At 28.9% G+C, this 25,497-nt stretch overlaps 1 protein-coding gene across 6 annotated transcripts; it reads right to left on the bottom strand.

Moving 5' to 3' along the window:
• Nucleotides 1–471: 471 nt before the first annotated feature.
• Nucleotides 472–25,064, bottom strand: Jupiter (microtubule-associated protein Jupiter). 6 transcript variants are annotated; one of them, XM_072900344.1, is made up of 6 exons: nucleotides 24,702–25,064; nucleotides 11,309–11,460; nucleotides 7,539–7,924; nucleotides 6,248–6,274; nucleotides 4,243–4,323; nucleotides 472–1,783 (listed from the first exon to the last, which is right to left on the bottom strand). In XM_072900344.1, coding segments are annotated over exons 2-6 (681 nt in total). In that variant the 5' UTR covers nucleotides 11,311–11,460; nucleotides 24,702–25,064; the 3' UTR covers nucleotides 472–1,598. The 6 variants fall into 6 exon arrangements, with proteins under 6 accessions (XP_072756445.1, XP_072756443.1, XP_072756441.1 ...); XM_072900342.1 differs by lacking the exon at nucleotides 11,309–11,460 and having other exon boundaries at nucleotides 24,702–25,063; XM_072900340.1 differs by lacking the exons at nucleotides 11,309–11,460; nucleotides 24,702–25,064 and adding an exon at nucleotides 16,570–17,153.
• Nucleotides 25,065–25,497: the final 433 nt, after the last annotated feature.

Here is a 25,497-nt window from a genome sequence, read left to right on the forward strand (position 1 = left end):
TTCTACGAATCTTAGTACACTGTTCTGTATATGTGTATGTAAATATCATTGTTCTTCACCTCAAGGTGACAGCGAATTCTTGTACATCAGACATGTAATTCTCTACAATTTTATATGGTTGAGAACGCGATTTGCAACATTGCAGGAACGAGCAAAACACTACTGCGATACCTCCTACAACAGTCGTACTCAATATGATAAATGATACTTCGCATCAAATATAAATAAAATAAATAATATAAATAAAATAAATAATAATTTTGATAAATATTATAGAATATTTATCTAAAAAAAAATAATACAGAGTACGAATTAAACATTATAATATTGTACATTGCTAAATTCAAATTTTAATACAATTCTGTAACTTATGGATTAATACTGATATTGTTTATAAAACATTGGCCAGTAAATATTGTGAAAAATTACAAATTAAATGCCTCGTAAGAAATAATTAAAAATAGTTTGTACAATATTATCTTGCTTTGATTTTAAAATAAATGTTTTTGTTTCGTTCTCTCTTGTCATGAATATTTTATTCTTATCTATTTATTCATGTGACTTATTATATGCATGTAAGCCGTTAATGAGGAAATCGCACTTCCTAGCAAAATGATTAACAACTCGCGAATCGTTCATCGACCGACGTAAACACTTCAGCCATGAAAAAATATACTTTACGCGCAATGATCGCTTTAACTACTTCTATACAGTTACGCGATAAAACTTGTACTAGAGTTGTTAATTGAAGGACCGGTAATTCACGCTCGAGAGAAACCCAGGACCGGTTTATGCACATGTTTTCTGCAACATGTTATTCGTTTGCGGCAAAAAACAATTTGTGAAAATTCCATTTAAATACCTAAAAATTAATTGCCAGTTCGATATTTTCTATTGTATAATTAAACTTTTAAAATATAAAATTTGTGCGTTACACGATTGAAATGTAAAATTTTAAGAGACCAATATTGAAATATGATTGAGTCTTTGATCGAATTGCGTTGTTGAAAATAATACGCTTTTGCTCGTTTCTGCGTTGCAAATATTCGGAGGAGATGATTTTATTATTATTATTATTATTATTATTATTATATTTTCGCCCATCCTTATTATTAATCCTTTCGACCTTCCTAATTGCAAATATCATATTTATATTGAATATCTTCGTTTGAATATTGGAGTTGATTGATTATCATCATGCGTTTATGTACGTCTGAATTAATTTAAGAATGATTATTGGCGGAAATATGTAGTTATTCGAAAATCTCAAAAGGCCTATAAATGTTATTCTTGTTCCTCTATATTTTCCTTGAATAGCAGAATGATGTTAATCTAGTAAAACCCACTATTTTACTTCGTCTATCTCTGTTGTTGTTTTTTTTTTTTTTTTTTGAACTCTAAAAAATATATAGAAAAGTATACCCATCGCCATAGATGCACAGTATATAAATAGATTATTTCTATTTCAGGGCGTTTTACGGACAACAATTTGAAGATTTTAAGAGATAGTGGGCTTTGAATGAGTTAAGAGAGCTGAAAGAATTAATCAGAACGTATCTCGAGAAAGGAAAGAAAGCGACTGATGATGACTTTGCCCTTTACCAGAGTCCAGATGAATAGCCACCAGGTGGGATGCGGGTACGCGGCTTCGCCGCCGGCGACGTATCACTCGACTTTTCGCCACTACTGCTGGAATTCGAGCTAGCAATTCCGTTCTGCATGGCCGGTCCGTTTTTCTGCATCTCGGAGGACATGTAGCCAGTTCCAGTTACCGGATTGCCATCTGGGAAAAGGATTATTCTTGATAGTAAAATCGCTGGGAACAAAATCCGATAATTGCCGATTCTAAAATTCAAATTCAATATTCGATCCTTTAGTATCCTCCATTTACGATCGACATGCTATTTTGAGCGGTTTAAAGCAAATTATAATAATTCTCATTGCCAGTTATGAGTAAGTCATCTTCCCTTAATTTTCAAACAGATTTAAAATCTTACTTGTAAAAAATTGACATCTGGTAGCGATAAGTTAATTACAATGAATCATTCAATAATAAAAAATTAAGTGAGACACACACGCGTGCTTTATCATATATATATATATATATATATATATATATATATATATAAATTTAGATATTTTAAAATTAATACTTTAATTGCAAATTTATAATTTAATTTAAATTACGGAAATATTTTTATATTGCATACATACACATTGAAGGCGAACCTCAAATTCATATATTATTATTTATAATTAAATACTAAAAGATATATTTGAACTCTCAATTAATATACCTTGAAATGTCATTCCTTGATTTTATTCGACACTAGTTAAGAGCTATTTTGAAGGAAATCGATAGAAGTTTAATTAGCATTAAATCTTGCAGGCAATTAAGCATATAATTCAAACAGTAAAGCTATCAAATAGCAAATCGCTTGCAAATTAAACTAACATCTGAAATATATGCTACGAAAAAACATAACAATATATATACTATTTAATAAAAATCAAACGCAAACACAAAAAGAGCTTGTACAACAACTTTGAACGACTCGAAAAGTTGTTAGTTTATACTTAAAATAAATGGGAAAAATACAAAAAATTAAATTCCGCATGTTCTTCTAGCATCGATAATAAAGATAGATACTATGATATGGTTATACCTTTGTTATCAAGTTTCAAAGAAAAGAATATTTTATAAATAAATACGGGGATGAAAAAATGGATCCCTTATGACAACCCCAAATGACGAGGGGAAAGTCATGGATGATCCCTGAATATTAGCAATTTTAATAACGAAATCAAATATTTACATAAAAAAAGTTTTATTGTGCACTTTGATGCGGTATAAAGGAAATTCTCTATTATCTCTTATATAGCTTGGCGAAACAGTCACAATTGAAAGCTATAAGCAACAACTCGTTAATTTAAACGATGAGTTGCAAGAAGCCGTATACAGGAAAAGAAACGAGGAGAGTGATTTTGCTTTATAACAACGCTCGGTCTCATGTTGCAAAGACAACGTAGGAAGTAATTTTTAATCTTAGCTGGAAGATTTGCCACACCCAGTGTATAGACCTGACTTCAATGGATTTTCACTCATTCCAATCTCTATATAATATCTATATAACACGCACTTTGAAATTATTCTAAAATCATCGAAGAGGTGAAAAAATGCATCGATGAATTCTTCGAATTGAAACTATCTAACATCTTTTTTTTCGCAATGAAATGTAATTAGTCGAAAAGTGGATCAATATAGAAAATAATGGAGATTATTTTGATAATCAAGTTGTATTACTTGATTCTTTAATCAAGATTGAATTTTAAAAAAGTTTTAATCAGTCGAAAATTTTAAAAAGTACCCCGAATTAATTTTTATACAAATTAAAATAATTTAATAATATATTTTTATAGCTTATTTACATTATTTGTTGTCATATTGGATTTTTATATACTCTTTCCCGACAAAGGATAAAATTTAAAAAATTTTGAGTATGAATTAGCTTTGTATGTAACTTGAAAGAAAATATATAATTATTTTTATAATTCGCAAATTGTATGTGCTGCAAAATAACAAAGCTTAAATACTTTTATACTTACAATTAGCATGTGTTTATTAGCATGTTAGCAATTTATTAGCGAAAGTATATTCAATTATAAATCTACATGAAAATAAAACTCTCGTAATTAATTAATTTTCTTTTGTTCTAATATACATATACTTTCACAAAAAAAAACTGATTTGATTAATTCAGTATCTTTAATAAGGTCGTTTAAAAGATTTAAAAAATATGAAAATTGAAAGGCAGTTTCACTAAGATTTTAAATTAATTTTAATTAATTTTTTTAATTGATTTTATTAACAGAAAATTATGTATAATATAGAATTTCTATACATTATTTTAGCAGCTTATTTAAATTTCTTTTTTATAATGTATGTAAAATTTATATGTAAAACTTTTTTATCTTTAACTATTTTTTAATATATATATATATATATAACGCGCACACGACTTATGATTTATTAAAAAATTTATAGCTGAAATCAATGCTTATCGATTAAATAGCTAAAATATAAAATATAAAATAATACATCTTGTTGTTTGGCCATTAGTGCTGAAAACGTTATATGTATTTACTTTGCGTTTCGTTTCATCGAGGGAAAGGATCAAGAAGGCACTTTCTAAAAAGGAGATAAAGGATTCAGGAGAATATCGGGTTATTGGAGAACGTTACCTCGAAACTTTCGTGGATTGCACCTCACAGGCGTCACCTCAATTCCGTCCCCGGTGACCGGGTTGCGCGTCGGCAATCCTCCTACCGAGGGATGCGGCGACGAGAGTGCAGAGCGGACCCATGCCGTTTGCACACCATGTCAACAGCCATTTTCATCGCCACGTGCGTACATACAAAGCGACCAGAGCCATTTCACCCCATGCATCGTAACACCATCGCAAATCCATAATCGTAACCCAACCAACTTGTGTTAGTACGCGGCAATTCGTACGGACGAATCGCAGATACTACGTTATTAAAATTCATAAATTTCATATAGCACATTTATTACATTAGAGATAGACATTTTTTTTATATTACTTTTTATAAGTTATATTCGAAATTTTATTTAAAAAAAAAATTATATTTTAATCAATATGTATATGCATGTATTGTATATATACGTATTACACAAATACATATGTATTTATATATTTGAAAACTTTTTACGTTTAATTTTTGACAATTAATTTTTACGAAAAATTCCAAAACAAATCTACTATTTTATTTCCGAGAAATATATGATTATGATAAATTCAACCGTGCTACTTTTAAACTTCTCATACAGATATTTTTTCAAATCTTAAGTTACAATAGAGGTCGAGTAATGTTTTAAAGTCTTTTTGATGTTCTTTACAAATCTGTTTCTCTTTTTTAATTTGAATGAATACTTTTCGAGATCACACACACACACACATATTTTTTTTTTAAAGTTTAGATATATAAAAAAAGTTTTAGATATTAAAAATTAATAACTTTTTATAATTTAGAAAACATATTGTTCTTCTTGTCAATTTAAGACTAAACTTAAATATACATATAAAAACAAAATATATTTTCAATATCTTAAATTCTTACAATTAGATTCGTCCGTACGATAGAAATTAAGTTAAAAGCAAAGAAAGGTATTAAATGAAGAAAGAAGGAATGAATATTTAGAATGACAAACGTACGAAAATACTAAAATAATGATAGTGTTATAAAAACAGTTGCATATATATATATATATTATGTGGATTATAAACAGAAGAAAAATTTTGGAACGACACTTTTATTTTGACTGATAATGTTATACCGTTAATAATCCTTTGAATAGTAATATATCGCATCTGATGTTATCATAAATAATATTATTATGAATAGAAATGATAGAAAGACTTCTTTTGATGCGTATTTATGTTAAACAAACTGAAAATTGTTATGAATAAATATATATAAACGTGACTGACGAAGAGTTTGATGGTGCACATATCTGCAGTGTTCGTGAAAGATTCGCAAACTTCGTGAATGATTCATGAATGTATCGCAAACGACATTGAAATGCTCAAAATTTTTTGTTCAATGAAAAATTTCCAATCCATAGAATGTGCCTTCTTAATTTGCCAAATCTATTCATAGGAACTAGATTGTGCACGTCGACAGTTAATTATTATTAATTATTATTTTAGTTCAATATAAGCAATATATATATATATATATATATATATTTACTATAATTTGCTACGCATCAATGTCATTTACTATGAGATTATTACCGTGAGTAGATCGTAATAATAAACGTAATATAAATAATGATTTAATGCAAAGCGAAATGTGATATTATTTAAAGCAGAGTGTATACGATACGAACTTAAGGCCTAAGTAAAGTAATATATGTCTAACTCAAAATATGTGTTTTTTATTTTTGTGACAGACTCGAGAAATGTTGAAAAAAATTTTCTGATAACGAAAATTTTCTATAAATATTACGACAGTGTTCAAATCAAACATTTCTTTTATAATATAATAGTTTTACTAATTATTTTATAATAATTTTACTAATTTCTCGATGAAAGAGAAAGAAAAGCTTCTATTACTTTTGTCATAGATAAGAAATTATTTTCAAATGATTTTGCATCTAATGATCAAAGAAAAAAATGTGATGGTGTTGTGTGTCATCTATTTGAATGTCTTGTTACACACTTACGAAATCGTTTCTTTCTCCTAAAAGCTGCTTGCAAATAGTACAAGGAAAATTACAAATATTAAACAAGCTAGACTAAACAATAATATAAAAATCGTACAATAAAATTCATGTAAAAATTTTTTAGCACTTTGTTGTATCGACCAAAAGATAAGATAGTGCGTTCAACTGAAGGATCTTTTCTTTTTTTGATATCTTGCAGAGAGACGTAAGATTTTATAAATAAAATAATATATATTTTATAAAATAAATATCAATATCCATTAAATCATCAATATATTTTTTACATGAAAGATAGGAAAATCGTTATTAAAATGTAAAACTTCCCGACAAGATTTTAACAAATAAGTGTAAATTATGACAGAGATTGGATGTTTCTGTAACAGGAGAAGATATTTTTCGTCGTAACAAGAACAATTAATAATATTCAGTACAAAGAACAAGTTTTGCGCCAAAAACCTGACACACATATTTCAATTTAGATCAAAATTATTGGCCTTAATATTCGGGCACGTTTTATAAAAAAAAAAAAAAGCGTCTAATCACGAATGCGAGAATAGTTTAGAAAATCTCGGATGGCTTAACATTTTCCATTGATAATTAAATCTTTATCTCTATAGTATTAATACAACATTCTTGAAAAAAATTTGAAAGAGATATTTCGTTCTTTTAATATTCAAAGTAAAAATTTATACAAAATATCATAAATTATATAGTTAGCAAAAAATTACAAATAAACGTGTATTATGAATTATAATTCTTTTAAACGTAATATATAAAAATTAATCGTTTATTATATAAATTTAACTGACAATTTTATTGTGTTGTTATTTAAATATCAATAGGTGTAATATGATTTCATTGAGAAAAATTTATTAGATTAATGCAAAAAGTTTGTCGTTTTTCTATTAAGAGAGAAAGAGAAAATGCATTCTTTAATATAAAATTTAATAAAGTTGATTTTTTATTTCAATTCTGATTGAAACCCATTTAAAAAAAGATTTTTTTAAATATAATCTTTCTCTCAAAAAAATGTATATATATTTTTTAGAGAGAGAGAGAGAGATTATTCTTAAAAAAAAAAAAAAAAAAAATATATATATATTGTAATCAATAGTATAAGAATATCAATTAATAAAAATTAATTGAAATAAATGGTGTTCCATGAGGAATCTTAACTTCAACAGCATACTTTAAAAATATGACATACACACTTTTGCATCAACTTAATAGATCACTCTTGCTCATCCCGGGATAATTCGCGACTATTTCTCCGTTCGTGATTGACCCTTACCTATGATATCGTTGGACGAATTATTGCCGTTGCTAGCGTAGCCATTAGCAATGTTTGGCAAAGAGTTGTTGCTGATTGTGCTCTTCGAGCGCGACGACAGCGTCGAAGCCGGCGATCCCCCGTTGAGGAGAGTATTGTTGTTCTTGTAACTTTTTGCATTTGGAGTGATGGGTAGGGCATCGGGAGGACCAAACAGACGATTGTATGAATCATTACCGGGCTTATTGGACCGCGGCGACAGGATGACATGCGCGTTATCGGTGCCGTTGGCGTTGCCGAAAAGCGCCGAGCCCAACTGGGACTGATTGTGGGTCTTGACACGACGCGGACTCGTCTCCTCTGCGCCGAAAATGTCGCTGCTACCACCGCCGGGTGGCTTCAGCACCCTGCAATGATAAGGCCAACGAAAAATATAAAATTAAGAATTGAAGATGAAGATAAAAATGAAAAAGTAAGAGAACTGTGCTTAGTTTTTTTATTGACAATTAATAGATTTTGCCAAGTGTCTGCTACAAATTTCTGTCAGCAGAAAGGCTATTTACTACACAGTATGTTATCAATTTCGATTATATCGACAAACTAGCAGAAGTGTAACAGAGCCTGCTGTCAACCTGTCATCAGATTGCGCGTAGATCTGGCTCAGTTTTTGCTGCCAATCTAACTGTCAAGTCTTCTTGAAGCAAGCAGCCTCTGCCGGCAGATCACAAGCCTGATGCCGGACACATTTGATATTAATTTGCTAGCAACTTCTGAGAAGTCTGTTGTCAATCTGCCAGCATATTAGGTCCATTTTATTGGGTGCATATGTATTTTGAGAAAATAAGAAAGGATATTATGAATCAACATAATAAAAGTAATAAAAAGATTTAGAAAAAATTCTGTTAATATCTATCAAGTCCTTTGATGTCTAATCGATAAGACAAGAAGATCTCATAGATAGATAAGTTTGTAAATATGTATATTTATTAATATTTTCTAATAATGTCGTATTTTTTCTTCAAGAAGAAAGATAAACTAGACAAGTACTAACAGTGGTGAAATCAGCATTGGAGAAATTGAATCAAACCAACACGATATTTTTAATTCCATCAGCAAACTAACAAATTAGTGGGCGGAGACCATAAACAATATAATTTGTGTCCTAATTTCCACTTAACAAAGTGCGATGCGTGTGGCACGCGCGTGCATTGTCGCGTGCTTATAAACGCAAGAGAAGGAAATACAAATCGAGTAGAGGGGATTGAAACAGAGTAGTAATTAGGGATGTGAGACGCTCCTCCTTTTCATCTAACTTGCAAAAAAAAGTTGATGGGTTTCAATTAGAACCGCAATTTTCAATTAGCAAGGGAATGATGCGTCCCTCGATCCATTCTCGATTCTTTAATCACTCAAGAAATACGAGCCTGTTTCGAAATAAGTCGTTTTTGTCTTATAAAGTGAATAACAGCAGCCTTGAATTAATTAATTACGAAACTCTGTTATTAAGACAAAGATATCATTATCCTAAGTATCGACTGACACTTGAGGAAGAATGACATTGTAATTATTATTTTTCAAAGAAATGTTACTTAAATTTCTCAAGATAGAACAGATATTTATTAAAGGATTATTTTCAGAAGTGTAAAAAAATGTGCAAGAAATAATTCTGCTGAGTAATTACACTTTCTCTATTTATCTCAGATTAATAAATAGTAATAAGAAATCAGAAATTAATTTTCGATCCAGGAAATGACTTTTACAAATAATTAATCATGCAACCTTTATTTTGCAAAATTGTGTGTCACGCGCGTTGCATCACGATGATGAATGAACTTTTCTATGTTATTACATCTGGAATAATTGTATGTAGAAGTTAATGGAAATGTTAAAAAACAAGAAGCTGGATTTTACGAAATCTTTTTTCACTTTATTACTACATTATTAATGCAAAATATACTTTTAGATAAACTTTTATTATAAAGATATTAATAAATTTACAACTGTTTCATTTTCGTTTAACGCACTCAGATAATTGATATTTATATGCTTTTTGCTCAATTTTGTATAATAATTACTAATCTCTGAAGTTAAATATTGATTGCAAAAAATAGATTCTAGAGATGATAAGTAAATTAGCAACGTACTCTTTTGTTTGTAATAAAATTTTATTTTCCCAATTATTACTAATTTAATTCATGTAAGTATTACTATTTTTATTACAGTTTTTATTTTTTATATATTATGCTTCAGTTGATATCGATTATTATTAGAAGTTATAAATATTAATGCATACGTTGTATACGTACGTATGTTAATCTAGATTTTATTGATTGAATTTAAAAAGTAATTTATAAAATGTAACATTCAAAATTGTAGAAAATTGTTATTTAATAATATGATTGATAAAGCCGAAAAAATTATGAAATAAAATATTTCTTTTCGTGTCTTTGACCGATATATTGCTACAAGCATCGTGTTAAAAGACCCTAAAAATTAAAATATTACCAAAGAAAAGATGTCATACAATTTTATTTGTAGCATCATAACAAACACATCGATTAATCTCGTAGGAGTTCACGGGATGGCACGGGGCTAAAATTTCGGCGAATATCAAGGCGATGAGGTCGTACCATCAGGTACGGAATCGCCTATATTTGACATCGACTTGTCACGACATAATTTAATGCAAAAGAAAGAATAGATGGAAAGATGGTACGCGAAATAAAACGAATCGATTTAAAACCATAAGCACGAACGTAAGAAAAAGACTGAATTTTAAATAATAAAAATAATCGTTCATTTTCTGGTTGACTTATCTAACTTTTTGCTATCTTACAATTAGTCGGATATTATAATATATAGTATCAATGTTATCTTTATTTCATATTCTTTTAGCGATGTATGTGATAAACTGTACGTAACGTTGTTTGCAATGTGAAAAATAAAATAACTTATAAATAAAGAAAAAAAAATATAAATAATATATCATAATATTGTTATAAATATATTAAATTTAAGATTTTAATAAATTAATTGATAATGCGATATAAAACTGTCATTCCCTCTTCCCAATCTGATTTAGAAGAAAAAGCTATTGCAACGAGAATTTAAGTTAAGAGTTAAATTAACTTCAAATTGGTCGAAGAACTCTTGATGAAAGAAAGCATAATGAATCTAAATCCCGCATAATTTGCAACATTTCTTGAATAAAAGTCAATGATAAGATCATTATAGTTCTATTGATAATGGAGTCGACCGATTTGTTCCATTAAGTCGACTATATTATGCGATCACGATTATCGATTTTGCGAAATTATGAATCACCATAATCGTTACACAACTCACAGAGTTGACAACCGATGCGGCTCATCATTGTTCTCGCTGCCGCAGAATAATATGTAAGTAAACACGTTAATTAGCTGTCAGCCATAAACAGATACGTGTGAATCGGCGGATACTGTCATGCTTGTATTAATGCGTCTTAATACGTTATCCTATATCTCCCTCTTCCCCGCGAAAGATCGAAAGATGCAAATCAGAAAGTCATTTAAGGAGTGATTTATTTTTTCTGAATCGCTTAGATCGATTAAGCCTTCGTGTCGATGCATCAACATTGCATTACTTTAAATTGATTAAAAAAAGAAAAACATCGCAAATATAAGAGGCATAATAAATTTTCGAGAACTTAAAAAAAAACTTAATGGAATATTTTTGGACCGATTTCAACAAGATAAAAACAAATATGTTACGGTAAGATAGAATGATAATATTACGGATAAGAAAATACATACATAAAATATGAGTTATGATATCCAAGAACTTTTCAGAAAATCCTTTGTACATCAAATGCGGTCTCCCGTCAGTTCCAGCTGTTAGGATATCGAGAGCGCATGTTTGAAAGTGATCTCCAATGTTCACACAATGAGGTGTTTCATGTGCAATGCTAAACGAAAATCAAAACAAAAATTACATAATAGGAAAAACTATAAAAAAATCAAAGAAATAAAAAGAGAACGTACGGACTCAGAGAGCCAAGAATAATCGAAAACCGTCAAGTGAATATGAAAATTCATTAGCATATGCAAAGAATCGCGATGTTATGTATAAATAGACAATAACATTTGTCAAGAGATAACGGTTCCTTTGTTTGCCTACATATTCCTAACGGTATTTCTTTATTGCAAAAAATTTATGTAAATTATAAATTATATATATATATAAGAAAGGGTTATTTATTAAACCTAATAATTAATATTTGTATAACATTAAAATGTTGTTGATCTTGCAACGGCACCAATAGTTTCACTGCTGCTTTTTTTCGCCTCGATTCTTTTTATTTAAATCAGAATTGTGCTATTATCCTATCTTCACCAAATAGGAATCTAGATCAGGGACTTAAATTCAAAACGATGTCATTGGAAGATTCAAGAGAGAAAGAATCAGCAGGATATTTTTTTCTATCTTGGAATTATATTTTTAACGGTTTTTATATTACATGCTAGAACGTCTACAGCTACAGTTAATAATTTTTTCAATAGGATTTCGTTTATATCGAGCAGATTACAAAGAAACTGGTCACGCCAGGGATCGGTCTGTTTATCATCCGAAGACAAAGTCGCCACTATATCAAGCTTCAATAGAAAAAGCGTTGTAACGGAAGTATCTCGATGGTAGAAGAGGATGCGAATACTTATTGAAACCGATAAACTAAATATCGTTTGATCAAGACGATATCACATGTTTATAATAAATGTATCCAGAATCAAACATAAGGATGTTCATTTTATGAATATTTTCTGTTTCTCTCGGCTTTTCATAACATATATTTTATATCGTAATAAATAATATCAATTTTGATAAATAATTATTAACGTAGAAAATAATTCGAATCTCTTATCAATCAGAGTTCAATATAAATAAATTCGAATGAATTAGTTGGCGATAAAATCATATATATATATATATATATATGTTACCTATCTATTTTCACGAGCGAAGAATAGGTACTCGGAAATAGCAATGTAATAACTTTCATGAGGAACTCATTTAAAATAGCCTAAATCATCAATTAATTCCCAGTGGAAAGTTTCTTTTCAGTTGATCTCGTACATTTAATGAGAAAGTCACGATTAATTCAAGCATTCGGCACGAAGTCATTATTAATATGACGCGCGAGACGAATTCTGCAACATCTGTGGTTTTTCATTGCAAAGTGAATACAAAACACCAAGTGGCTACGGTACTTGGATTCCGCCAAGCTAACATAAATGAGGACAGAAACCCGTAAGATGACCGTCATCATGGTCAGACAGTTAACGCTCTTTTTACCTACTTTTCACCCCTTTTTAGAAAATTGAAAAATATAAAATCTCCATCGAGTATGGACACGAAAAAGCAATTATATCCGCGCAATAACTCCAATCCATACAATTACAAACACCGAGCAATGGTACCCATGTAATAACTCGTGCTTGCGCGCGAACTAACATGTTAATTAAGCGAGGGATATCGATCACGATCTTAAGATCAATTGCAAAAATCTTTCGATCAGAGAGGCCTTTATATTCGCGATTTTTCTTCGCGGAGATAGAATCATGACGTTGTACGTCGACGTTATAGTCCCACTCGGACACCCACAAAAAGTTGCTCTCATCAATTAGTATTGGCGAATCTAATCAATTATGTACATGTATATCTGCCAAAACATGTAACTTATTACAAATGAGATTTTAAATTATGAAATTTCTCGAGTTTTGACAGAAAACGAATGTTGCAAGTTCGACATTGTTAACAGTGTCGTTTTAATTGCAATACGAAAGAAATTATCAAAACTCAATGAAGTGTTGTTTTATAATAAAGAAAACATTTATTTTATCTCTAAAAAAATTACTAGTAGATCGATTTTTAAATTAGGAGAAAAAGTGAAAATGAAACCGAATGATAATGTGAAATTGACATTATTTCGGAAATATAGTGCGATCTATATAATGTACATTTTTCAAAAATATGGAAAACAATATTATCATATTTCCATAAATTCAGGGTGGAACGCTTTTCTGTGTTTAAAAAATTTTTTAAATTCAAAATTTATAAAATTATTAGTGTAAAGTGGAGGATATCATATCTTTGAGAAATTAAAATAAGTTATAAACACCATTAGAATCCATAAAGCTTTTATCTAAAATGTTTTTTTATATTTTAGAATTTCGACAATATTTTTATCTCGAAACTACATAATATCTTGAATATCATCTTTAACAGATTATTTCAACCCTTAAGCATGCAAAGAAGCATAAGGAAATATGAGTTTCTTATTTTGAATTGTTTTCAATCGAAAGCATCAGAGAGGAATATTTTCATATATCCTTTTGTGAAAAAATATAGAATGTAAAAAAAAATTAATGATATTAAAAAATAACTTAAAGAATATCTCTGAAAAGACTTATATGCCCTTCTATCATTGAAAAGTTGTCTGGAAATCTAGAAATAATATCATTTACTTTCCTCCTATTATCTGCAACCGCATGTTATTTTATGTTTTTGTTATCAGTATTTTTGGAAGGAAATAGCGTTTCCTGAGAGAGATATCTTGATAATTTATTGCATTGAAAATATATATCAAGATAAGGGCAATCATAAATTAATAATTAAATATATTTATTTTAACAAAAAATAATTTAAATATTCCTTCTATAATTAATATAATGATTAAATTTATTTCTGAGTTTTTAATTTGTACTCAATAAATGTTGATTGGCAAAAAGAAAAATTACGAAAATTTTCTCAAATTTTATACGATTAGCTGACTATTTTTTATGTTATTTACAAAACGCATATAACAGATTAATTAGAACGATTAAATTTCATTCATTTAAATTTTGTTTTACTAAAGATGTGTATCTGTAATTTACTATATTTCTAATATGTTTATTATATATATTATATTTTTTTATAAATATTTTGTTGATCATCTAACTGCATATCTACAGGAATATCAGTAGATCGTTATTAGAGTACATTATTTTGCTTGCATCTCTGAAAAAACTATCGGCTAAATGTAAATCGATTAAAACTTATCATAATTAATGGAACAACTGTAAGTTTCACTACATTCTTATATCTTTCCATGAGCTTATAAATAATCGGTTTAAATGCGCTTCCACTCCCAGCACTCGTCCATTTATGTCTTCCTCTTACTTTGCACTCTCTCGGAAATGAAAACCTATATGTTGACCACGATTGATAATATCAATTTTATATCTCTTACAATTAATAAAAAAAGACTAAATCTTGTATAATCAACGAAGAAAGAAAGGAAGAATAAAGTACGTGAAAAATCTAAAAATTTTTTTTTCAACAAATGCGCAATTTTTAAAACCTTGATTAAGATTGCAACTTCAACTCTCGACTATTATAATAAAGTTTAGATGCATATTATTGTTACCAAACCAATTAAAAACATCTTAATAAGTAAATAATAAATAATGTTATATAAATATACATATACATATATATACTTCTATAAAATACATATATACATATATACTGAGAAAAAAAAGTCGTTAACTTAACTAAATGCGTTTAGTTGGTTATAATTTTTTTAATTCAAATATGTAGATATTTAAGTCAAATATAAAATATTTATTAAATATAAAAAATTATAACCAACTAACGCATTTAGTTAAGTTAATGACTTTTTTTTCTCAGGGTATGTATATAATAAATATATTAGAAATATAGTACATAACTATAATTACAGATACATATCTTTAGTGAAATAAAATTTAAATGAATAAAATTTAATCATTCTAATTAATTTATTATAACGCATTAAATCTTTGAATAAAAAGTTTGTTCTTCATATTTATAGGTCTCTCGTGAAAGTTAATCTTCTCCAATATTTTTTATACGAAGCAAAGAAATTTGCTAAAATCCGAAATATAAAACATTCATAATTGCGCATTTTGCATCGAGTGACGTCATACAGTTCCGCGAAAGCGCATTGAAATGAGCGCAGTAGTTTCAAGTCACTTAAATGCAACGAGAAATTTCTTCGTGTTCCAATAGCATACCATCTGTTCAATGCAATGAAGTAGATGCATACTAATCAGCATCTAATATATATCATTGAATACAACTAAAACATACTTTCATACATTCAACTTTCTTTGCTAAGTAAAAATATTTTCTGAATTATACATTTCAAACTAGAAAATTCTAATAGTGAATATGAATATAAGTTTGCTGAAAAATATATTATTTAAGATCCTCAGAAGAAGATATTTCACGATAAAGTAAGAAAATTACAGAGAACATAAATAACGATTTTTATGTATAAATAATTTCTTTAATAGCTAAATAAATAATAAGCTGGCAATTAAGAATTAGTATCATCTTATTCGTTAAAAATATAATATTATATTTTACACAAATGCATAAACAGAAATAAGCGTAGATTTGTTCTAGTAACCGGTTGTTATTTAATGATATGCATATCTAATCTAATATAAAATTCACAACAAAATATCAATTGGATCTGTGATTAAAAAATTTTAAAAATTCAAAGTTTATAAAATTACTAGCGTAAAGTAAAGGTATCTTGAAAAATATCATGTCTTTGAAAAATTGAAATGAATAAATTATAAACAGCATTAGAAGCCATGAACCTTTTGTCTAAAATACTTTTTTATATTTTAGAATTTCGGCAATATTTTTATCTCGAAACTATATATATCTTGAAAATTATCTTCGACGGATTATTTCAACCCTTGAGCATGCAAAAGTTTCTTTCGCATTTCTTGCGCAAATAATATATCAGATTTATAAGAAATTAACTGCAAAGATAAATCTCAACATTTATGTTAAAAAAATATAAAAAATTTAATGCATAATGTTACGAAAAATATCGCCTGTTAAAAGTCCGCAGTGCAATTTGCTCTCTCTCTCTCTCTCTCTCTCTCTCTCTCTCTCTCTCTCTCTCTCTCTCTCTCTCTCTCTTTCTCGCTCCATACGCATACCCACACACATACGCATGCACAATCTTCATCGTTACCTTTTTTTCCCATATCCGACATTGTCAAGCTCGACATGCCTATATGTTGCGTAAGTGGCCATGATAATCCCCCGGGACTGGATCTGAATCAGTCACGAAAAGAAGAGGAGGTGTCTCTTGGCAACCTCGAAGCTGTCGGCTCTCCTCCCCCGGTGACACTCCTTTTTTCGAAATGCAGTCAAAACACGAGTGCGAATTTAAACGAACGAATTTTTCTTTTCATGCAAAGTTTCTATTATATCTTCCACGGCTCAGGTAATCACGTTCTTGACTGCAATTGCGAGTGTTTGCGGTGTTGTTTACAGCGATTGCGATGTCAGTGCCACGAATTCGGGCAAGATACTGACTGATGAACGAAGATCCAGCAAGTATATAATGCTTCCTCCACCGGTGGCTCGTGCCTGTTTCTCTCCCTCTTTCGCGCTTGCTCTCTTCTTCCTTTGTTATTCTCTCTCTCTCTCTCTTTCTCTTTTTCTTCTTTTCAAATGAGAGCTGTTGCGAATAGCCACCTCGACCGACTATCCTGGCAGTATGCATTTCCATTCCCGCGCATCCGCGGACTAGGAGACGACGACGACGACGCCGACGCCGGCGTCGTGCATTCACCTCAATCAATACGCTCGGCGAACCAGACCGAGTGGGAGGGCGAGAGAAAGGAGAGGAAGAGCCGGCATGTAGGTATCGCTCGTTGCACATGCACGCCACTGCACGTGCGGAAATAATAAGTACAGCGGGGGCCAGAAAACCCGAAGAGAGTACGAAGCAGCAGCCAGAGAATTAAGGAGACATTTAAAATTTCTCCTTTTTTTCTCTTTTGTTTCAAAATAAAAAGATCATAATGTATTTAGAATCAATAATGAATGAAAAGAGATGAAAAAAATGATACAATTTCGTGAAAAGTGAAATGCTTATGTTTAAGAAGTACTCTAAAGAATTGTAAAACAAATTGTTTTAACAATTATTTTGATATTTTGATTTTTGCATATTTCTTTACACATGTACATAAAAATATGAAAATTCTTCAGCAAATTAATTTTGTAAATAATTTTATTTTTATTAATAAACGTATTTAAAATTTGTTAATTTATATTTATATTTATATTAGCATTTAATATTTATATTTATTTATTAGAGTTCACATAATTTTACATTAAAATTTTAAATTTTGTATATAATTTAATAGGTTCTAATTATTTTAAATTTTATTACATTTCGTAAGTAAATTTAATTATCTGAATGATGTGTATTTTTTCACGCACCGATGTTGAACTTTCAAATATTTAATTGTGTATCATACGATATCAAATATCAAATATCAACAGACATCGAATTTTTAAATATTTAGTTTGTATCATGTGTGCGAATTTCTATCAATAATAATAATAAAAGATTAATATAGAAACTTTGAATATTATACATATATAAAGTAAATTCATAAATGTTATAAAAAATTGTATTTATATTGCCATAAATAACCGAGATACAACAAATTCAACAAATTCAAATATAATAATCACATCAAATAATGTTTAATAATAAAAATATTTAAAAATTATGGAAAATGCTATTAAGTCATAATCACTTACATAAATTATTTACAAAATTAATTTGCTGAAGAATTTTCATATTTTTATGTACATGTGTAAAGAAATATGCAAAAATCAAAATATCAAAATAATTGTTAAAACAATTTGTTTTACAATTCTTTAGAGTACTTCTTAAATGTAAGCATTTCACTTTTCATGAAATTTTATCATTTTTTTCATCTCTTTTCATTCATCATAAAAATAAACGTATAGAAATATTATAATTGTCGCTATTTTATTCTCAATCTATATTAATCTTTATCTCGTAAAAAATACAATTCAAAATGTTATGCAACGCAGGCAAATATAATTGCATATTGCCACTTTATAGCACGTGTATAATACGAATAAAAAACGTAATGTTAATGTTATCCTTAAGCTTGCTGTGTTTAAAATTTCTTCTACCGATGCGACATAAAAAAAATTTTATTTTATCATACAGTTTTTATGTAACTAGTCCGTATTTATATTTTTAAACTGCTGGCAAGCTGGTTTTCACAAAGAGGATAAACTGTAAATGATGAAATACGAAACGTGGAATACGGCTTCCGTAGTCTGTTTTACGAGGGTTTCACTACTTCGCTTCAACGAAAGACAACCCCAAGAGGGTTGATTAGTCCACGCGTCACGACGCGACGGGACGTCCTTAGGAGATTTTTTTCGGTTTTAAAACGCTTTTTCTAATTGAGTTATTAAATTGCCATCGTCCCTTTGTGACGTGGATGATAAACGCATCAAGTTACCGCCAGCGACAGTCCGACGATTCACTCTGGTAATTCTACCATGCTCCGATACGCGCACATTCGATTTAATGGACCGAATTTTACGCGCATGCCAGCCAAATTGTACGGAATTATTCAATTTACATTCTCAACAGACTGAATTTTCGCGCTATAGTAATAAAAAAATGTTGAAAAATTGAAGACAAAGGTATTATAAATATTGCAATTAAAAAATTTACAAATTAAAATTTGACAATTAAGAAATTTACAATTAAAATTTACAATTCAATTTTTTTTTTTCACTGAATGAACACGATCTATTTACATATAACAGGCCCGCTAATTATACCGAGAAAGTCTTATTAATGACATTTAATTCATAAATCCAGGAAGTTTTTTTCTGAATCGTTTCCTACCTTAATATAATGTTTTAGAAAACATTTACTTAAGAAATTGTCTTTAGGATAATGTATTGCGATGATTAAGTATTTACAATTGCAACAAACCGATTATAATCATACTTTGAGTCGCTTTGTTAAGGAACGTGAAATTGCACATGTACTGCAATTGTACAACAATTGTTCTTTATAGCTATTAAATATTTATACAAAGCATGCCCCACATGCGCGCAATTTATTTCCTTGTCCCATGTATTAATTAGTAAACTACAATTTAAAAAGTTCCAAATTTAAAAAAGAAATATGTCAAAATATGAAAATTTATAGTAAAAAATAATAATATTAAATTAATTCATATAAATAGTTTTTTGCTCAAATTAAAATAAATTAATATTATTTAAATGAACACATTAGATTTAATAATGTAAATATTTTACAAATATTTTGATAATTAAATTATTTTATATACATTTATATATATAGAAATATTTAAATTATTCGAAATATTCTCTTGAACCTTTTTAAGATATTTTTTTAGAATGAAATTTATAACATTAAATAATGCAATATTATTCAATAATGTAAATCTTATTATTATTAAGTATAGATATTAAAAATCACGCTAATCTTTTTTTAGAAAATACAAGATATTTTTTTAGAACAAACGAATAAAATATAAAAATCAATCAAAAATGGATTTATATTATATTACGTCAATTAAAATATTATTTTATTGTTAAAACTCTTAAAGGATATAAATGTCTAGATACTTTCCTATGTTCATAAAAAATGCTCGAAACTACGCCGACGTTATCGCGTGTTACTAACTAGAATATATAAAATAAATTTGCGTGAGTAACTAAATTAGGATATAAATTACTTAAAAAGGATAAGAAAGTCGATGACAAGTAGACATGTAAATAAACATGTTATTTCACACTTTTTTCGGTGTGATATGCGACACTCAAACGACTGAAAGTTGTGAAAAAAATTTTTTCTAAATATTTTTTCCCCAATACTTATCTTCTTTTTTCCTGTGTATATATATATATATATATATATATATATATATATATATATATATATATATACAGGAAGAAATAAACATTTTCGTTCCTTTCTCTCGTCGAAAGCAGTTATATTCGTATTCATTTCGGACAGCTGTACAGAGAGAACGGTGTACGTACAAGATACCCAGAATAAGCTCATCTCACGACAAAAAAATCCAAAAGTTCATGAAAATAAAAGACACAGCGAGCTAACATTAGATGGATGTTAGACCCCTCTGTGACATTTTACTTCTGCGATTAAACTGCACTATGTAATCTCATGTAAGAAAAATGTTTTTCGGATAAGACATACTGTCGAAAAAACTATTGTATTAATCCCAGATAAGAAACAGACCACAAAAAAGAAATTTGCTCATAAAAATTTCTAAAGAAATAAATCTTTCGAATAAGTAGAAAATATTTTGTAAGAATTGTATAAATAGAATAATTAATTTTCTACTTATTTAGCACAAACAAATGCAATTATATTAATTAATATCATAGTAGCACTTATTTTGGCAACATATATATATATATATATATATATATACATATATATATCAAGATATAATAAGACGTACTTCTACATCAATCAAAATATTTTTACTGTTTTTAATAATACAAGAAAGATCTTTCAGCAAGAAGTATAAAATGATTTAAAGAAGCAAATGTTATAATTAATGAAATATTTAATTTAAGATAATATCTTTATTAAGGCTTTAAAATCTATAATTTTATATATATATACATATATTGGTTTTTATTAATATATTATTTAATGAGTTATTCAAAATAATTATCATTTTAAATATATATACATAGAGACACACACGCACACGTGCGTTTGTATAATTATATGAAATTAAAACAAGTAATTTAATTAAATTTGAAGAATTTTCGAGCTAGATATAAAAACCGTCCCGATGAATTTGTTGCGCAGCAATGAATAAAAACGCAAAAGAAGAATGTCGAATCTTGAGATAGTGACAATCTATGAATACCGTTGTTTTAAAATATCACCGGAAGCAATCGGTCCAAAGGCGGCCTTCGTAATGCTTCAGTGGAGCGAATAAGTATTAAGCAATCGAATGCGCTCGTAAATTGCGTCATAGAAGAACGATCTTGAGTCTATATCGATCGGCGGAAAAATAATCATCCAATTTTGTAACGGACGATTAATAGCTGAACGACGAAGAGACGTCGATGCCGATGCCGAAGCTGATGGCGTCAGCAGGTCCTTCATGCAATCGGATCGCAAGAATGTTTCTTAGCGTTATATCGCCTATAGATAAATACGGATCTTAGGAAATATGTAACTATGAAATTTCAAATTTCCCCAACACGCACCAAGATCAAAATTATTAAATTTGGCTATTGACTTTTTTGGAGTTTTACTAAAAATATTATTTAAATTTGTCTTAGTTAATCTGTTTCTCCTTTCATTAATTATATAGTTTTATGAAGGCTGATTTAACTACAAAATTAGAATTTTACTTTACAAGTAACAAAAATAATAAAACTATATGTTATCATAATTATTATTACTTTAAATACCAAAAAAACACTTATTATTATTAATGCCATTAAATATAAGATATGTTTTTCACGTGTAAGAATCAGTCGAAGGAGCTCGTTAAATTGATTATGTTTACAAGTATGATATTTTAATCTGTGTATTAAAAACTCGACTAATCTAAGGATTACTTTCAATGCAATAATCTAAGATTCTCTGAAGGTAGATTGTACTATATAAATACAACAAGTTTCGCTGTTTATTGCATGTAAAGTTGTTGCACATGGCGCATGAGATACTTATATATGTCTCTTGATACAAGAATACCTATGTATATAATAATTTCCGTTATCGTGCTCGTGTAGGATTCGCCAAGAGTCTTGGACGAAGGAGGAATTCGCGAAAACGCCACGCATGCCGAAGCGTGATTCCGGCCTTTTACTTCACGTTTCTTTGTCCGAACACATACATGTATATATAATATTACACATATATACATATATTTCCTGGTATTTAACGCGATGGATCGCATGTAAAAGCATGTACATCAGTGTCGAAAAGGCGATAATTACGCGCAAATTAAGATAAATAATTCTTAATCGTTGATACGATATCTGACAAATCTTTCGACATTAATGGGTAAAAAAATATCACCCTAATGAGGTTTACTAACTCTATAGAATTAACACAAAATACATTTATACACATATTTATATTCGTATATATTAATGTACATGATATATTTCCATTATTAATTGAAATAACGGAATATAATATATTTTCCTTTATTAATTGAGATAACGGAATATGAGAAAACTACGGCACTTTGCTGAAATAATTACGAACTTTAATTATAAATGCAAGCATGAAAAATCATATAATTTTGTGAATGAGTATCATATTCAGAGAGCCTTTTTTTACAGTCGCAACCTCCTCTTTTTAAGAAATAATAAAAGAAAAAATGTTTCTCTTCCTTTTTATATTAGTTATAAATATAACACTTTTTTAATTTTTTAATTGTTAAATAAAAAAAGCTTGTTTTACTCAAATTGTTTTAAATAAATTTTTATATATCATTAAAAAAATTATTTAAATTTTTGAGAGAATAAGAATTTGAATATGTGCGTAACAATAAATATATGTAAAAGAAATCGTAATGATTAAATTATTCTAATGAGATACTTGAAATAATTACAATAATACACAATGCATGTCACAAATGTCAAATATATAATTCTACATTCAAAAAAATATTTTACTATAATATAGATAGATTTCTAGATGTCACAATTAAAATTTATTGCTATTTTTTGTATCTGTTAGAATATTGTTTGTCACATATAAAATTTATAGCAGCAATATTCTAGCAATACCTGTAGAAAATTTAGATGCTATTGCCAACAAGATAGACACCACAGAAAAATTTTCTCTCTAAATTACACTAATAGTACAGATATAAATTCCGTCTCTCTCATTTAAATTGATTAAGTACATATACGGTATTAAGTACATATACGGTATCACAGTATTTGCTAATCATTTATGTACCTGAATTAATTTTTCGCACCCAGAACATTTTTGCTACAATTGCTATTTTTTGCGAGTGTACGATGGAATATATTAGAATGCGTGATATTTATCACAAATAATTAACAAGGATCGCGAGATTAACATATTATAATATATATGATCTAAAATATCCCCAAATATATTGTATAGTCTAATGTCCAATGCATTCCCAAGCTTATTATTAACGGAAACCAACAAAAATTGAAGAAAAAAAATGTAATACTTTTACTTTTTAAATAAGGTATTCGAGTGAGCAATTTATCAAATGATATTTTTATATCTTATATATAATTTAAAATTTTTTAGCATATATTATTTCGTCTACATATTATTTTCCGCTACGCCAATGGGGGGAGGGGGAGGGGGAGGGGGGGAGGATAGATACGTGTGTTTTTACGCGATTGTATCACGACCCTCGTGCAATTCACGTGCGTCTAAGGGTACTATTACATTTGTCGTACGACAAATTTTTCAAGCGTATTGATTAGCTGCAGGATAGAAAAGTTCTCAAGTCTCTAGAAATTTTCTATCCTGAAGCCAATCAACAGGCTAGAAAAATTTGTCGTACGACAAATGTAATAGTACCTTAACACGTATGGAAGAAATTTTAAGCACCATTTCGAAATTTGCTATTACGAGGTCTAGTATAATATATAATTATATATTATATTCATTTAATTAATTATTACTCTCGTTTCTACTCCTTAGAAAAAGATCGAACAAGATCCTGCCTCGGGTAATACAGTTTTAATTCTTTGACTGAGAAAAAGGACGATAATAAAAAAAAAAAAAAAAAAAAAAAACGTTCAAAATAAACAGGAAGATCGACCCTTTCGGTCGTTGACCTGTTTTTTTGGGCCTGACAGTTCCGTTCGATCCGAGTCATACGCCTTAAAGCGTCTGATTTCAGGAAACATTTTTGTTATGCCTTTTATTAATCCAGCTCTGGATCTGGATAACATATCATATAATACTGCTCAATATTTAAAAAAATGTTACATTAAATCTTTATTTAAAAATTAAGGCGTAAAGAGTTTTCGGGATACGTGGATACATTTCTAAAGTAATATTCTTTGATATAGTAAATAATTGAAATAAAGTACCGGGCACGAATCTTGCGCCTGTCTATCTCATATTACATCAAGTCGTAAAACCGGATCGTACAAGGAGAAAGTCGAAGCTTTCAGATCGAACAATTGTTAATAGATAGAAAATCGACAGATATGTAAAATATAAAACACGCGTGAGCACGCGAATATATGTACATATGCATTCATGCGAGTAAAGAAACGCACCTGGTCTTGAATCTTTGCGTATCGTCTTGACCAGCCCACATGTTCTTCTTCCGAATAATTATTGTCTGCTCGATAACCTTGAAGTACCAGAGCGGCGAGCTCTATTATCCCGATAGGAGCGCACGCACACGAAAGTCGTAGCGACACGCGCGAGCGCGAATGACGCAGGTCAAACTGAATCATGCACGATGCACTCTCGCGCTTCTTGCTGTTTCGCATGAGCGTAAGGCGGTGAGAAAATGGAAAGAGAGAAAGAGACGAAGCACAAGTGGAAGCAAGAGCGCGCTAATTGAGGCCCTGCAGAAAGAAAGACGCTAGATTGCATGCACCACGAGCGCAAAGTCACTTGTAGTTCAAGGAGAAATAAAGATTCGACATAAAGAAGGCTCAAGTCGTATCGCAGAATGACAAAATTGTTAATAAAAAATGATTTCCAGCAGTGCCTCCGAAAACTAGTAATTTTTTTACAAGATGTTTTTACAAGATGACTATTTTTTTAGTACCTCCATTTTTTATTGTATTTCTTATATTTCTTTTTGTTTTTATATTATACTTTTTTAATTATGCATATATTAAGAGATATATTAAAAATATAATTTTTTAATTTTGATTAATAAAATAGAAAAGAACAAGAGACGCTTCGAAGGTTACTTTAAATAATAAGTGTCACGTTATTGATATACAATTATAAGATAAAACTTTTTTGTTTTATTTCTTCAAAAATTGACTGAAGTTTTATGCTTTATTTATCAAATTTTTTATTTGTAACTTTTTGTTTCATATTTTGCGATATTAT

Source organism: Anoplolepis gracilipes, chromosome 10, assembly GCF_047496725.1.
Source record: "Anoplolepis gracilipes chromosome 10, ASM4749672v1, whole genome shotgun sequence".
In the NCBI taxonomy this organism is placed as follows: domain Eukaryota; kingdom Metazoa; phylum Arthropoda; class Insecta; order Hymenoptera; family Formicidae; genus Anoplolepis; species Anoplolepis gracilipes.

Excerpts from the sequence above, each read along its gene's own strand:
- Jupiter (XM_072900340.1), bottom strand. The coding sequence starts at position 16,631 with ATGGCCACTTACGCAACATATAGGCATGTCGAGCTTGACAATGTCGGA. Across the intron at positions 7,925-16,569 it reads GTCGGATATGGGAAAAAAAG|GGTGCTGAAGCCACCCGGCG; the intron begins GTAACGATGAAG and ends TTATCATTGCAG. Across the intron at positions 6,275-7,538 it reads TTCGTCCAACGATATCATAG|CAGCTTTTAGGAGAAAGAAA; the intron begins GTAAGGGTCAAT and ends ACTATTTGCAAG.